This window comes from Oncorhynchus nerka, linkage group LG24, assembly GCF_034236695.1.
Source record: "Oncorhynchus nerka isolate Pitt River linkage group LG24, Oner_Uvic_2.0, whole genome shotgun sequence".
NCBI classification, from domain to species: Eukaryota; Metazoa; Chordata; class Actinopteri; order Salmoniformes; family Salmonidae; genus Oncorhynchus; species Oncorhynchus nerka.
In genome coordinates, this window is record NC_088419.1 from 99,105,383 (window position 1) to 99,120,978 (window position 15,596).

At 43.8% G+C, this 15,596-nt stretch overlaps 1 protein-coding gene across 2 annotated transcripts in view; it reads left to right on the forward strand.

The window, feature by feature from the left end:
- LOC115119803 (AP-1 complex subunit sigma-2) overlaps positions 1-15,389 on the forward strand; it is a 34,151-nt gene extending 18,762 nt beyond the window's left edge. The window contains exons 3-6 of one of the 2 annotated variants that reach the window (XM_029648678.2): positions 2,064-2,172; positions 2,945-3,082; positions 4,092-4,178; positions 11,734-15,389. In XM_029648678.2, coding sequence (XP_029504538.1) covers positions 2,064-2,172; positions 2,945-3,082; positions 4,092-4,139 — 295 coding nt within the window. In that variant the 3' untranslated portion in view covers positions 4,140-4,178; positions 11,734-15,389. The remainder of the gene's footprint in view (positions 1-2,063; positions 2,173-2,944; positions 3,083-4,091; positions 4,179-11,733) is intronic. The other variant, XM_029648679.2, reaches the window with a different exon arrangement.
- The last annotated feature ends 207 nt before the right edge of the window (positions 15,390-15,596 follow it).

Here is a 15,596-nt window from a genome sequence, read left to right on the forward strand (position 1 = left end):
CGATTCTTCAAATAGGTCTTGATGACAGCTTTGCACACTCTTGGCATTCTCTCAACCAGATTCATAAGGTTGTCACCTGGAATGCATTTCAATTAACAGGTGTGCCTTCTAAAAGTTCATTTGTGGAATTTCTTTCCTTCTTAATGCATTTGAGCCAATCAGTTGTGTTGTGATAAGGTAAGGTGGCGGGGGGGTATACAGAAGAAGCCCTATTTGGTAAAAGACCAAGTCCATATTATGGCAAGAACAGCTCAAATAAGCAAAGAGAAATGACAGTCCATCATTACTTTAAGACATGAAGGTCAGTCAATACGGAAAGTTTCAAGAACTTTGAAAGTTTCTTCAAGTGCAGTCGCAAAAACCATCAAGCGCTATGATGAAACTAGCTCTCATGAGTACTTCCACAGGAAAGGAAGACCCAGAGTGACCTCTGCTGCAGAGGATAAGTTCATTAGAGTTAACTGCACCTCAAATAAATGCTTCACAGAGTTCAAGTAACATACATCTCAACATCAACTGTTCTGAGGAGACTTGAGTGAATCAGGCCTTCATGGTCGAATTGCTGCAATGAAACTACTACTAAAGGACACCAATAAGAAGAAGAGACTCACCTGCATGAAGAAACATGAGCAATGGACATTAATTAGATTGGTGGAAATTTGTCCTCTGGTCTGGAGTCCAAATTGGATTTTTATTTTTTTGGGGGGTTTCAACTGCCGTGTCATTGTGAGATGCGGTTTGGGTGAACGGATGATCTCAGCACGTGTATTTCTCACCGTGAAGCATGGAGGAGGAGGTGTTATGATGTAGGGGTGCTTTGCTGGTGACACTACCTGTGATTTATTTAGAAATCAAGGCACACTTAACCAGCATGGCTACCACAGCATTCTGCAGTGATACACCATCCCATCGGGTTTGCGCTTAGTAGGACTATCATTTGTTTTTCAACAGGACAATGACCCAACACACCTCCAGGCTGTGTAAGGGCTATTTTACCAAGAAGGAGCGTGATGGAGTGCTGCATCAGATGACCTGGCCTCAACAATCACCCGACCTCAACCAAATTGAGATGATTTGGGATGAGTCGGACCACAGAGTGAAGGAAAAGCATCCAACAAGTGCTCAGCATGTGTGGGAACTCCTTCAAGACTGTTGGAAAAACATTCCAGGTGAAGCTGGTTAAGAGTGTGCAAAGCTGTCATCAAGGCAAAATTAGGGTATTTGAAGAATCTCAAAAATAAAATATATTTTGATTTAATTAACTTTTTTGGTTATGATTCCATATGTGTTATTTCATATTTTTGATTATTCTACACACATTCAAAACAATGCAGGAGTGGCTTCGGGACAAGTCTCTGAATGCTGATGAGAGAGGAGAGGATGGGCAGAGGGGGGGAGAAAAAGGGGAGAAATAGAGGCAGGGGAGAGGCAGAGGGAGGGGGAGAGGGCAGATCAGAGGAGAGGCAGATGAAGGGAAAGGAGAGTCCAATGAAAGGAGAGGCAGAGGAGGGGAGAGCAGAGGGAAGGGGGAGGAGAGGAGAGAGGAGAGGAGAACAGGAGTGGAGAGGGGAGAGGCAGATGAGGAGGGGGAGAGGCAGATGAAGGGAGAGGAGAGGCAGATGAGATGAGGCGAGGGGAGAGGCAGATGAAAATAGAGGCAGAGGAGGAAGGGAGAGGCAAAGGAGAGGAGGGGAGGAGAGAGAAGGGGGAGGAGATGGGAGAGGAGAACAGGGGAGTGGAGAGGTAGAGGAGGAGGCAGAGGGGATGAGGAGAGGCAGAGGGGAGAGGGGAGGAGGACAGGGGAGTAGAGGGGAGTGGCAGAGCAGAGGAGGAGAGGGGAAGGGAGAGGCAGAGGAGAGTGGGAGGAGAGGAGAGAGTGACAGAGAGCTTTGCCAACAGTGCCATACCAACTCCATCCCTCTCTCACCTCCTCCATCTCGACAGACTCAGCTCTGTCCTGTTCCTCATGCTCCCATGTTGTTATTCTGTTTCTGCTGTGCCATCGAGGACCAGGACACCAAGCTGTGAGTGTTATTAACAGGTGTGTGTGTGGGGGGTTTCAGGTATGCCAGCCTGTATTTCTGCTGTGCCATAGAGAACCAGGACAACGAGCTGATCACACTAGAGATCATCCACAGATATGTGGAACTACTGGATAAGTACTTTGGCAGTGTACGTATCCATCTATTCTCTACTCTTTATTCCCTACTCCCTATTCCCTACTCCCTATTCTCTACTCCCTACGCTCTATTCCCTACTCTCTATTCCCTATTCCATATTCCCTACTCCCTACTCTCTATTACCTACTCTCTATTACCTACTCTCTATTACCTACTCTCTATTATCTACTCTCTATTATCTACTCTCTATTACCTACTCTCTATTCCCTACTCCCTACTCTCTACTCTCTATTCTCTATCCCCTACTCTCTATTCCCTACTCTCTAATGATTATAACAGTGATTCTGATCCAACCATTAATGCATACATTGTTGTGCCCCTGGCCTGAGAGGATGGAAGTTCAATATGTAGCTAGATGTAGAAGGCTAATGTCAACTAGCTAACGTGGCCCATGAAAGGAAGTTAGGCTAGCGAGGACTGTATGATGTTTTGTCAACATTGGTGTATCTAGGGTTATGTTAGTCAACATTTTTCTTCTACACACATTTATACATTTGACATTTGAGTTATTTAGTGGATGCTCTTATCCAGAGCCACTTGCAGACTGAGTGCACATGTTCATACCGGTCCCGCGTGGAAAAGTGGAGGCATTGTGGTAACTTTACGTAGTTCTAAATCAATAGTTGTTTAGTTGTCTGAAAATGTGGGAAACATTACCTTGCTTCACCTGTCATTTTTTATTAAGGGATCTTTGACAAATGGGTACTTTTTCCACCACTGTGTGTGTGTGTGTGTGTGTGTGTGTGTGTGTGTGTGTGCTCTAGGTGTGTGAGCTGGACATCATATTTAACTTTGAGAAGGCCTACTTCATCCTGGATGAGTTCTTGCTGGGAGGAGAGGCTCAGGACACGTCTAAGAAGAATGTACTAAAGGCTATAGAACAAGCTGACCTACTGCAGGAGGTAAAATACCTCACTGACCCCAAGACAGGGACCTCTCTAATCTACGATAACCCAGACATCTCTCTCTCGCTCACTCTCTCCTTACTGCCTTGTTTTCTATGCTATGGTTTACAGAATATAGACTTTCAGATCCATCTCTTCCCAGGTACAGTATATATATATAGCCTTTAGCATCAGACCCAGGGTACATAGCCTTTAGCATCAGACCCAGGGTACAGTCCATTAACCCTGCAGGAGCCAGACCACATAGCCTTTAGCATCAGACCCAGGGTACATGGCCTTTCGCATCAGACCCAGGGTACATGGCCTTTCGCATCAGACCCAGGGTACATGGCCTTTAGCATCAGACCCAGGGTACATGGCCTTTAGCATCAGACCTAGGGTACATGGCCTTTAGCATCAGACCCAGGGTACATGGCCTTTAGCATCAGACCCAGGGTTCATGGCCTTTAGCATCAGACCCAGGGTTCATGGCCTTTAGCATCAGACCCAGGGTTCATGGCCTTTAGCATCAGGCCCAGGGTACATGGCCTTTAGCATCAGACCCAGGGTATATGGCCTTTAGCATCAGACCCAGGGTACATGGCCTTTAGCATCAGACCCAGGGTACATGGCCTTTAGCATCAGACCCAGGGTTCATGGCCTTTAGCATCAGACCCAGGGTTCATGGCCTTTAGCATCAGACCCAGGGTTCATGGCCTTTAGCATCAGACCCAGGGTACATGGCCTTTAGCATCAGACCCAGGGTACATGGCCTTTAGCATCAGACCCAGGGTACATGGCCTTTAGCATCAGACCCAGGGTACATGGCCTTTAGCATCAGACCCAGGGTACATGGCCTTTAGCATCAGACCCAGGGTACATGGCCTTTAGCATCAGACCCAGGGTACATGGCCTTCATATTTACTGGATTGGTTCAACAGTGTATAAGAGAACCTCCCCGAAGTTTTTTTCTCTGCTCAGCTGACCACTGAGAAACCTCTCTGATTGGCAGGTTGTGTGTTTGTAGATCCAGAATGAGGACTGGGGAGGTTTACCTAATGAGGAGATCTTATAGCGGACTGGAGTACTTCCCCTTTACACCAGGTCCTGCTGGGTAAATACCATGGTGCAATGTGTTCAGAGTGGAGTGTTGTATGACTGATACAGTCAGCCAGTCATTTAGCATGGTGTGAACCAGCCAGCCAGTTGGTCAATCAGTCAGTCTGCATGGTGTTCAGAGTGGAGTGTTGTATGACTGATACAGTCAGCCAGTCATTTAGCATGGTGTGAACCAGCCAGCCGGTCAGTTACTCCACATGGTGTGAACCAGCCAGTCAGTCATCAGTCTGCATCGTGTGAACCAGCCAGCCAGTCCGCTTGGTGTAAGCCAGCCAATCAGTCAGTCAGTCTGCATGGTGTGAACCAGCCAGTCAGTCAGAATGTGTGAACCAGCCAGTCAGTCAGCATGGTGTGAACCAGTCAGTCAATCACTCTACATGGTGTTCAGTGTGCTGTATTCGGTGACTGCATGTAGCATACTGTTTACCTTGTAATGCTATGGGGAAACCAGCCAGCCAGTCAGTCATCATCGGACATGAACCCAAACTGGACGGGTTTTGGCCATGTCTGAGTATCTAAGTGTTCAGCAGTGGGCATATATCAGAGGAGGGGAGAAAACATTCCAGTGAAATGAGAATTGGGGCTTAGGTCGCTAGAAGTAGTGTATGCCATAGGGTAGCGCATGATGCACTAATTAATATGGAGGAAGGAAGGCATACCTCAGGGCTTATGATGAAACTATTTTAATGAAACTGTGGAGCAGCTCAGTGGTATTGTAGAGTAAGCAACCACAACGCTTTGTTAAAATACTGCCGTCTGAGCCGATTCTAAATACACACTCAGCACTACGTGAATAAGGAAAGTTTCTCTTTGTATACTGATTGGATAAGGAAGGTTTCTCTCTGTATTCTGATTGGATAAAGAAAGTTTTTCTCTGTATACAGATTGGATAAGGTTTAAGGGGCGGCAGGGTAGCCCAGTGGTTAGAGCGTCGGACTAGTAACCGAAAGGTTGCAGGTACAAACCTGTGGTTCTGCCCCTGAACAGGCAGTTAACCCACTGTTCCTAGGCCGTCATTGAAAATAATAATTTGTTCTAACTGACTTGCCTAGTTAAATAAAGGTTAAAAAAAGGGAGCTCTGCTTACCATGCATACAGGTTCTTAAAGTTTGGGTTGAGTGACAAAATAAGAGGTCAACAGCAGGTTGCTAGTTTCTTTATTTTCCACCGCTACTCAAAACCTCAGACTTCTATCTCTAAAGACTGGTCAAAGGATAAGAAGCACATGGGAGAACACAATGAAATATACAAACAAACCAAAACGGATTTCGGTGCAGGGTCGAGGGAAGCGTAACTAGGGGCGGACATTTTTTTTCAGCCGGTGATTGTCAAGCAAATAACTGCCGGTCTCACGGTAATTGACCGTTATTGACACATTTAGCATCTCCTGGCTTCCAAACCTTTGGAACATTTAAAAAAAGACGAATAAATCCATGTAATATAGTCTACACCATCACAATAAATCCATGTAATATAGCAGGGGTGTCAAAGTCAAATGGACGGAGGGCCAAATAAAAAAATCAGCTACAAGACGAGGGCCGGACTGTTCGAATGTTCATTGAAAAAATTTTAAATGACGCATATAGTCTAGTGAACCTAATTGAACCTACTGAAAACCTAACAAATATATTACAATATGATCAGATAAATAAAGCAATATTTTCTTATGGCTCTGTCAGTAATCTTTAATTTTCAACAGACACAAAAGACAAATTTCCTTTATATAAATATCCCCATAACATGAACATTAAATGAAAGAAACCGGTATTCAAGGCACCATCAGTAGACTATATTTTCTATTTTAGCAAAAGTGGGCTAAATTTACTTCAAAGAAAAACAATAATAGCAATTTTCTATCATCCACTCAACTGAAATATTTTAAAATATAATTGGATTGAAATACAAAAAAATAAAGTGCAAAAATCTATTAATCAAAAACAACACTTTGTTTAAGGAGAAGTAACATGCAGTGAAAACAAATATTAAATTTTAACTTTTAAACTTGAACTGAGTAAAAACTCTAAATATGTGATTGCACAGTAATGTTCACTTGTTTGAGGTTGAGGGTGATACTTGGTGGTGTCCCATCTTTTCCACAAGTTCATCAATGTTCGGGGTAAGGCTCTGAGCTGAAGAAATCCTCAGAATTGAGTGGAGGTGTTCAGCAGTAAGTCGACTTCTGTATGATGTTTTGTTCAGGTTCATCAAAGAAAACAGTTGTTCACACAGGTATGTGCTGCCAAACATAGACAACGTTTGAGCAGCCTGGATGCGCAGCTGGGGCATTGTGCCGGGAGGAAACGGGCGAACTCCGCAGCACCCACTGCCGCATATTTTGCCCTCAGTGCATCATTGCATTGAGGTCAATCAACTCCATTTGGAGGTTTGGTGGTGAGCTTTCCACGTCAACAGCAAATGGGTTACCGAGCAGTTCCAACCTGCTTTTTTGTGCTTCAAAGTCAGCAAATCGGGTCGAAAGTCAGCGGCAAGCATACCTATTTTATCAGCCAACTGTGTGCTCGGGAACGCACTGGTAGAGAGCTTCTCTTTCATGGTCTGGCAGCTGGGAAAGTGGCTCAAATTTTCTTTCCGCATCTGCGTCTCCCACAGAGTCAGTTTGGTTTTAAATGCCTTCACTGTACTGTACATATCAGAGATGACATGATCCCGACCCTGCAGCTGCAAGTTTATTGCATTCAGATGACTCGTAATGTCACACAGAAAAGCCATTTCACACAGAAACATTTCGTCTCGGAGTTGTGTTGTGTCTTTCCCTTTGCTGTCCAAGAACAGACAAATCTCCTCACGAAGCTCAAACATCTTTGAAGCACCTTTCCTGGCTTAGCCATCGCACCTCTGTGTGATAAGGCAAATCACCATGCTCCGTTTCTAACTCCGTCAGAAATGCCTTGAACTGGCGGTGATTCAAACCTTTGGCTCTGATAAAGTTAACTGTGCGATGATGCTCATTACATGCTCCATTTTCAAGGCTTTACCGCACAACGCTTCCTGGTGTATGATACAATGATAAGCTGTCAGCTCACCTGTCGCGTTTTCCTCTTGCATCTTTTCCCGTATCTTCGCCACCAGTCCGCTCCTGTGTCCACACATCGCAGGTGCTCCGTCGGTTGTCAAACCCACGAGTTTTTCCCAAGGCAGCTCCATCTCATTTACACATCTTGACACCTCTTCATACAAATCATGCCCCGTAGTTGTGCCATGCATAGGACGTAAAGCCAAAAACTCCTCTGTCACGCTTTAGGTTGGAGTCCACTCCGCGGATGAAAATTGACAACTGGGCAATGTCAGAAATGTCGGTGCTCTCATCCACAGCCAAGGAATATGCAATAAAATCTTTTCCCTTTTTCACAAGCTGCTCTTTTAGATTGATGGACAACTGGTCTACTCTCTCGGCAATGGTGTTTCTGCTCAGACTCACATTTAAAAAGAGTTGCCTTTTTCTGGGCAAACTTCGTCACAAACTTTAATCATGCAGTTTTTGATGAAATCCCCCTCCGTAAATGGCCGGGCTGATTTAGCGATCTCTTCTGCCAAAATAAAACTGGCCTTGACAGCAGCCTGGCCTTGTGATTTGGCTTTTTTGAACAGAGCCTGTCGAGATTTGAGGCCTCGTTTTAATTCCTCTGCCTTTGTAGCCTTTGTTCCATGTCCATATTCTTGTTTTTGTCCGCGTGTTTCGTTTCATAATGTCGTCTCAGATTATACTCTTTCAGTACCGCCACACTTTCTCCACACAGAAGACACACAGGTTTTCCAGCTACCTTCGTGAACATATACTCCGACTCCCACCTTGTTTGAAACCCCCGGTTCTCAGTATCCACCTTCCGTTTTGCCATTTTTGATGGGTATCTGAAAGTTAATTTTACTGTGATGCTGACGACTGCTGTGCCAATAAATATTGAAATGAAGCAGCCTACTGCTCGGTGCGTCACCTTTGCATTGTGGGAAATGTAGTATTGGTGCGTGTAAAAGATCTGCGGGCTGCCGGCTTGCTGCGGGCCGGTTCTAATAATAAATCAAGATCATCCCAGGGGCCGTAAAAAACCTTCTTGCGGGCCGGATGTGGCCCGCGGGCCTTGACTCTGACATATGTGTAATATAGTCTACTTACACCATCACAATAAATCCATGTAATATAGTCTACCTACACCATCACAATAAATCCATGTAATATAGTCTACACCATCACAATAAATCCATGTAATATAGTCTACTTACACCATCACAATAAATCCATGTAATATAGTCTACACCATCACAATAAATCCATGTAATATAGTCTACACCATCACAATAAATCATTTACATTACATTTACATTACATTTAAGTCATTTAGCAGACGCTCTTATCCAGAGCGACTTACAAATTGGTGCATTCACCTTATGACATCCAGCAATGTTTCAACTCTTGTATTTGTCAGCCTGTTGCATGCTTTGGTGTGTGTGTTCCCAAACAAGGACCAGTTGCGCTCTGAGGTGGCTGATGTTGGTGGGATTTGGAGGATGATGGAGGCAACAGAGGAAAGAGCCTCAGATCCACAAAGTCCCTTCCACCAGGTGGCCGATGAGATATGTTGGCACAACTGCCATATTGCATCTCCATCCCAAAGCCCTTGTTTGGAAGTGTACTTCGCCAGACTGCCAAGAACCTTGCCCTCATCCAGGCCAAGGTGGCGAGACACTGTAGTGATGACACCATAGGCCTTGTCGATCTCTGCACCAGACAGAATGCTCTTGCCAGCATACTTGGGATCCAACATGTACGCTGTGACGTGTATGGGCTTCAGGCAGAAGTCTTCACGCTTTTTGATGTATATCAGAACTGCAGTTTCCTCTGCTTGGAGCAACAGTGAAGTGGGCAGGGCAGTATGGATTTATTATCTCACATCTGCAAGCAGAGTTTGAACATCAGACAGGATGGCCATTGTCTCCCTCATTCCGTGTAATGGCTAATGCTATAGGTTTCAGGCGTTTCAGGCTGCTTACTACTCTCTCCAAAATACATCATCCAGGAGGATCCTCTTGATGGGGCTGTCCATATCGGCAGACTGTGATATGGCCATTTCTTGAGAGACTCCTTCCCCTCCAGGAGACTGTCAAACATGACAACACCACCCCAACGGGTGTTGCTGGGCAGCTTCAATGTGGTGCTCTTATTCTTCTCACTTTGCTTGGTGAGGTAGATTGATGACCATTCTCATACCTAACCATTTACTTGGCTCTCTTGTAGAGTGTATCCATTGTTTTCAGTGCCATGATGTCCTTGAGGAGCAGATTCAATGCATGAGCAGCACAGCCAATGGGTGTGATGTGAGGGTAGGACTCCTCCACTTTAGACCAAGCAGCCTTCATGTTTGCAGCATTGTCTGTCACCAGTGCAAATACCTTCTGTGGTCCAAGGTCATTGATGACTGCCTACAGCTCATCTGTAATGTAGATACCGGTTTGTCTATTGTCCCTTGTGTCTGTGCTCTTGTAGAATACTGGTTGAGGGGTGATGTAGTTAATTATTCCTTGCCCACGAACATTAGACCACCCATCAGGGATGATTCCAATGCAGTCTGCTTTCTCTATGATTTGCTTGACCTTCACTTGAACTCTTTTGAACTCTGCATCTCGCAAATGAGTAGATAAAGCATGTCTGGTTGGAGGGGTGTATGCTGGGTGAAGAACGTTCAGAAATCTCTTCCAATACACATTGCCTGTGAGCATCAGAGGTGAACCAGTTGCTTACACAGCTCGAGCAAGACATTCATCAGCATTTCTCTGACTACGTTCCTCCATTGAGCCAAAAAAATGTATGATTCTAGGAGGACCATGAGCTGTTGCTGTCAATAAGGTGTCTGATTCATCATTTACACCTCGAATAGAAGTAGAGGGGCTTTTGTCAGAGGTTGCTTGTTGTGAGCGCTGAGGGAACTTTATGCACTTGGCCAGATGTTTCTGCATCTTTGTTGCATTCTTCACATATGATTTGGCACAGTATTTGCAAATGTACACAGCTTTTCCTTTTACATTAGCTGCAGTGAAATGTCTCCACACATCAGATAGAGCCTGTGGCATTTTCCTGTAAAGATTAGAAAAAAATAACTTTAAAAAAACATACAATTCCATGTACAGATAAATAGTTTGATTAAACAACTCCTTTGTAAAATACATGTTTTAGTATGGAAACAGGTGAATTAACACTCCTCAATTAGCAGTCTCAATCAAGGTAAAACCCACATGGTAGCAAAAACTAACTATCAGAAATTAACAAGTTAGAAATGATTTAAACACACTTTGCTGCAGGCTACTATTTACTAGTTAACAACAAATCATGTATCATATAAAATATATTCCCCCCACCCAGTATTGTAATGAAAACTTACCAGAAAGCATGTAGTCCTTGGCTCAGACAGTGTAGTAGTGTGGGCTCAATGGCATCTCATTAGTGTGCAAGATCTTGAGAATCAGCTGTGCATGTGATGGAATAATGCACTGTGCATGCAGAGGGTTGCAATTCCATTGAATTGGGGATAGTTTAACCACAATATGCTACAAGACCTAGGCCTTAAGGCCTTATGTGTATCCCACAAAAAAAGGTTCACTGTTATAAGCTAACTTTTTTGATGAAATTTCCCCAAATTCTTGGGCTTAACTTCCCATGAAATATTTCCGGAAAGATTCCGACCCTTTGCAACCCTAGTCGTGCATCAACCCCTAGTTATGAAGTCTGTTGGTCCTGTCTCAACCCCTAGTTATGAAGTCTGTTGGTCCTGTCTCAACCCCTAGTTATGAAGTCTGTTGGTCCTGTCTCAACCCCTAGTTATGAAGTCTGTTGGTCCTGTCTCAACCCCTAGTTATGAAGTCTGTTGGTCCTGTCTCAACCCCTAGTTATGAAGTCTGTTGGTCCTGTCTCAACCCCTAGTTATGAAGTCTGTTGGTCCTGTCTCAACCCCTAGTTATGAAGTCTGTTGGTCCTGTCTCAACCCCTAGTTATGAAGTCTGTTGATCCTGTCTCAACCCCTAGTTATGAAGTCTGTTGGTCCTGTCTCAACCCCTAGTTATGAAGTCTGTTGGTCCTGTCTCAACCCCTAGTTATGAAGTCTGTTGGTCCTGTCTCAACCCCTAGTTATGAAGTCTGTTGGTCCTGTCTCAAACCCATATCTGGTCCCGTCTGTTGTAACGTTTCGTATTCGTGGAAGGCTAAATGTTTTTATGTCACTGGAACAAAGTGTGTGAGGGTTTGTGTCTGTGTTTTTGTCTCTGTGTACACTTGTCTAACCTGTAATCTTGTGAAGTCTGTTTAGCACTTTAAACAAATCTTAGGTTAAAGCCAACAATGACTGTTCTTCAAAACCCTATTATTATTATAAAGGCCTTTATTCACAGTGTGCAGGTCTGTAGTCTATTACTCTATGAAGCTCGGCCTGCTGCTCCGTGTCCTGCTCCCTCTCATTGCCCAGTCATGTGTCTGTCTGTCGTGGGTCGGGGTGGGACCTGGGATGGCTGTTGTCTTACAGCTGTGTGCATCTTTCTTCCCTCAGCCCCGTCATGAGTACTTTAATGTGCCTGTGTACTAAACGTCCACTACTGCTGTCAGCTGCTGTCACCACTCCTCTGCATGCGGAGCCCCTCCCCCCCAGCACATGGTCCCTCCAGCACCTGGCTCCTCATCCTCAGCCCCCTAAAGCGCCATGCTTTACCAACTGATCCACACAGGACTACGGCTACATCGTCAGAGGTCAAAGGTCATTGGTCTACATTTTCAGTTTCTCACATACTTCATCAGCTGATTCCACTGTTTGTTGTCTATCTGAAGAGGCCATGGTTTACTGTGTATAATACAACGGGTGGGTCTAATCCTGAATGCTGATTGGTTAAATCTGCATTCCAGCCGGTCTATTCCACAAGTGAATACCGGCAAAATCTATGCCGTTAAAATGCCTATTTACTCTGTTACATCTGACTGCGCATTCCACTGTCTCATCAGCCCAGCCAGGCAATTTATAAACTTGATCTCCACTATAAAAAGCATCTAGACATTATCTCACATTTCCTTTAGACTAACATTTAGTTTTAACAGTGGAGATTTGTATCAACGTTGCTGTCTGTCTCTCAGACATTTGCAACATTGTTTCAATATTCAAATTCAATCTCCAGCTGTCCAATAGTAATGAAGGTGTCGGGTGTCGGGATGAGACAGACAGGCAGGCAGCTTTTCTCAGCCAGTCAAAATCATGAATCAGCATCATTTTTATGGATACAGTTGAAGTCTGAAGTTTACATACAGTTAGGTTGGAGTCATTAAAACTCGTTTTTCAACCACTCCACACATTTGTTTATAACAAACTATAGTTTTGGCAAGTCGGTTAGGACATCTACTTTGTGCATGACACAAGTAATTTTTCCAACAATTGTTTACAGACAGATTAATTCACTGTATCACAATTCCAGTGGGTCAGAAGTTTACATACACTAAGTTGACTGTGCCTTTAAACAGCTTGGAAAATTGCAGAAAATGATGCCATGGCTTTAGAAGCTTCTGATTGGCTAATTGACATAATTTGAGTCAATTGGAAGTGTACCTGTGGATGTATTTCAAGGCCTACCTTCAATCTCAGTGCCTCTTTGCTTGACATCATGGGGAAAATCTAAAGAAATCAGCCAAGACCTTAGAAAGTCATCCTTGTGAGCACTTTCCAAACACCTGAAGCTACCACGTTCATCTGTACAAACAATAGTATGCAAGTATAAACACCATGGGACCACGCAGCCGCCATACCGCTCAGGAAGGAGACACGTTCTGTCTCCTAGAGATGAACGTACTTTGGTGCGAAAAGTGCAAATCAATCCCAGAACAACAACAAAGGACCTTGTGAAGATGCTGGAGGAAACAGGTACAAAGGTATCTATATCCATAGTAAAACAAGTTCTATATCGACATAACCTGAAAGGGCGCTCAGCAAGGAAGAAACCACTGCTCTAAAACCGCCGTAAAGAAGCCAGACTACGGTTTGCAACTGCACATGGGGACAAAGATCTTACTTTTTGGAGAAATGTCCTCGGGTCTGATAGAACTGTTTGGCCATCGATATGTTTGGAGGGAAAAAAGGGAGGTTTGCAAGCCGAAGAACACCATCCCAACCGTGAAGCACAGTGGTGGCAGCATCATGTTGTGGGGGTGCTTTGCTGCAGGACGGACTGGTGCACTTCACAAAATAGATGGCATCATGAGGATGGAAAATTACGTAGATATATTAAAGCAACATCAAGACATCAGTCAGGAAGTTAAAGCTTGATCACAAATGGGTCTTCCAAATGGACAATGACCCCAAGCATACTTCCAAAGTTTTGGCAAAATGGCTAAAAGACAACAAAGTCAAGATATTGGAGTGGCCATCACAAAGCCCTGACCTCAATCCCATAGAAAATGTGTGGGCAGAACTGTGCGAGCAAGGAGGCCTACAAACCTGACTCAGTTACACCAGCTCTGTCAGGAGGAATGGGCCAAAATTCACCCAACTTATTGTGGGAAGCTTGTGACCCAAGTTAAAATTGAAAGGCAATGCTACCAAATACTAATTGAGTGTATGTGAGCTTCTGACCCACTGGGAATGTGATGAAATAAATAAAAGCTGAAATAAATCATTCTCTCTACTATTATTCTGACATTTCACATTCTTAAAATAAAGTGGTGATCCTAACTGGACTAAGACGGGGAATTTTTACTCTAATTAAATGTCAGGAATTGTGAAAAGGTGAGTTTAAATGTATTTGGCTAAGGTGTATATACATTTCAGACTTCAACTGTATATACAAAGAACTATCAATAGAAAACAGGTAAAATGAATGAAAGTGAAGCTAGTTTATCTTTCCTGATTTGGTTTGAAGTTATTGTGTTAGCTGTCTTGTTGGCTCCTCTAAACAACAGTGTCCTGACGAGAGAGCACATTTTCTACACCAGGTGAAATTGCCCATCATTAGCTCAGTGTTATGGATGTATCCAAATAAATGTCATTAGAAAACAGCTTAAACAAATGCAAATGCACCTCCTTTGTTGTTATTCTGGTTGCACTGTTTGACGTGACTGTAAGTTAGCCGTAGTTGGCTAGCTAGAAAGCAAGGGAGAAGAACGTTGCTAGCCAGTATGGAACATTTAGAACGAACGACTGGGATACGTCCATAGATACAGAACAAAAAGACTGAACGACTGGGTCGCGTCTCTGGCAACCGAACCGATAGATCGAACGACCCGGCGGCTTGGGTAGCAACCGTTGATTTGTCTCAGGACTATATCTTATTGAAGGATGAAATAGTATGAATAAATTCATTAAAATAAAGTTAATGAAAACATGTCTATCATTTATTTGAATATGTTGGTAAACCTTTGTATAAAAGTGATAGTTCCTTTGAAGCTGGTGTTTGGAGGATATATTGGCATGGTTTGCTGGGCCTAACGACACCCGTGCCACTATACCCTCCAACCACTGGCTTTTCTGGCATTATCACTAAAATGTTGATACATTCTCCTGTCTCTGAAGAGTCCATGGTTTGCTGGGCCTAACGACACCCGTGCCACTATACCCTCCAACCACTGGCTTTTCTGGCATTATCACTAAAATGTTGATACATTCTCCTGTCTCTGAAGAGTCCATGGTTTGCTGGGCCTAACGACACCCGTGCCACTATACCCTCCAACCACTGGCTTCTCTGGCATTATCACTAAAATGTTGATACATTCTCCTGTCTCTGAAGAGTCCATGGTTTGCTGGGCCTAACGACACCCGTGCCACTATACCCTCCAACCACTGGTTTCTCTGGCATTATCACTAAAATGTTGACACATTCTCCTGTCTCTGAAGAGTCCATGGTTCCCTGTGTAATGTTGATACATTCTCCTAGAAGAGTCCATGGTTCCCTGTGTAATGTTGATACATTCTCCTAGAAGAGTCCATGGTTTACTGTGTAATGTTGATACATTATCCTGTCTCTGAAGAGTCCATGGTTCACTGTGTAATGTTGATACATTCTCCTGTCTCTGAAGAGTCCATGGTTCACTGTGTAATGTTGACACATTCTCCTGTCTCTGAAGAGTCCATGGTTCACTGTGTAATGTTGACACATTCTCCTGTCTCTGAAGAGTCCATGGTTCACTGTGTAATGTTGATACATTCTCTATTAAAATACAAAGTTAATATTGGCTCGTCATTGGCTGGTAGTTAGTTTATTTTTATAGTTTGTATGCTGGCACCCTTAATCTGATTTGCAGAATTAAATAGTCCATTAATCAGTTTCACTACTTAAGAGTTCATGAGATTTAGAAGACAATAGAAACCATTGAGGAATCCACGATACAAATGTTACAAAATGGCTGTATTATTCTGAGCTAGCGCTCTTAAAGGGATAG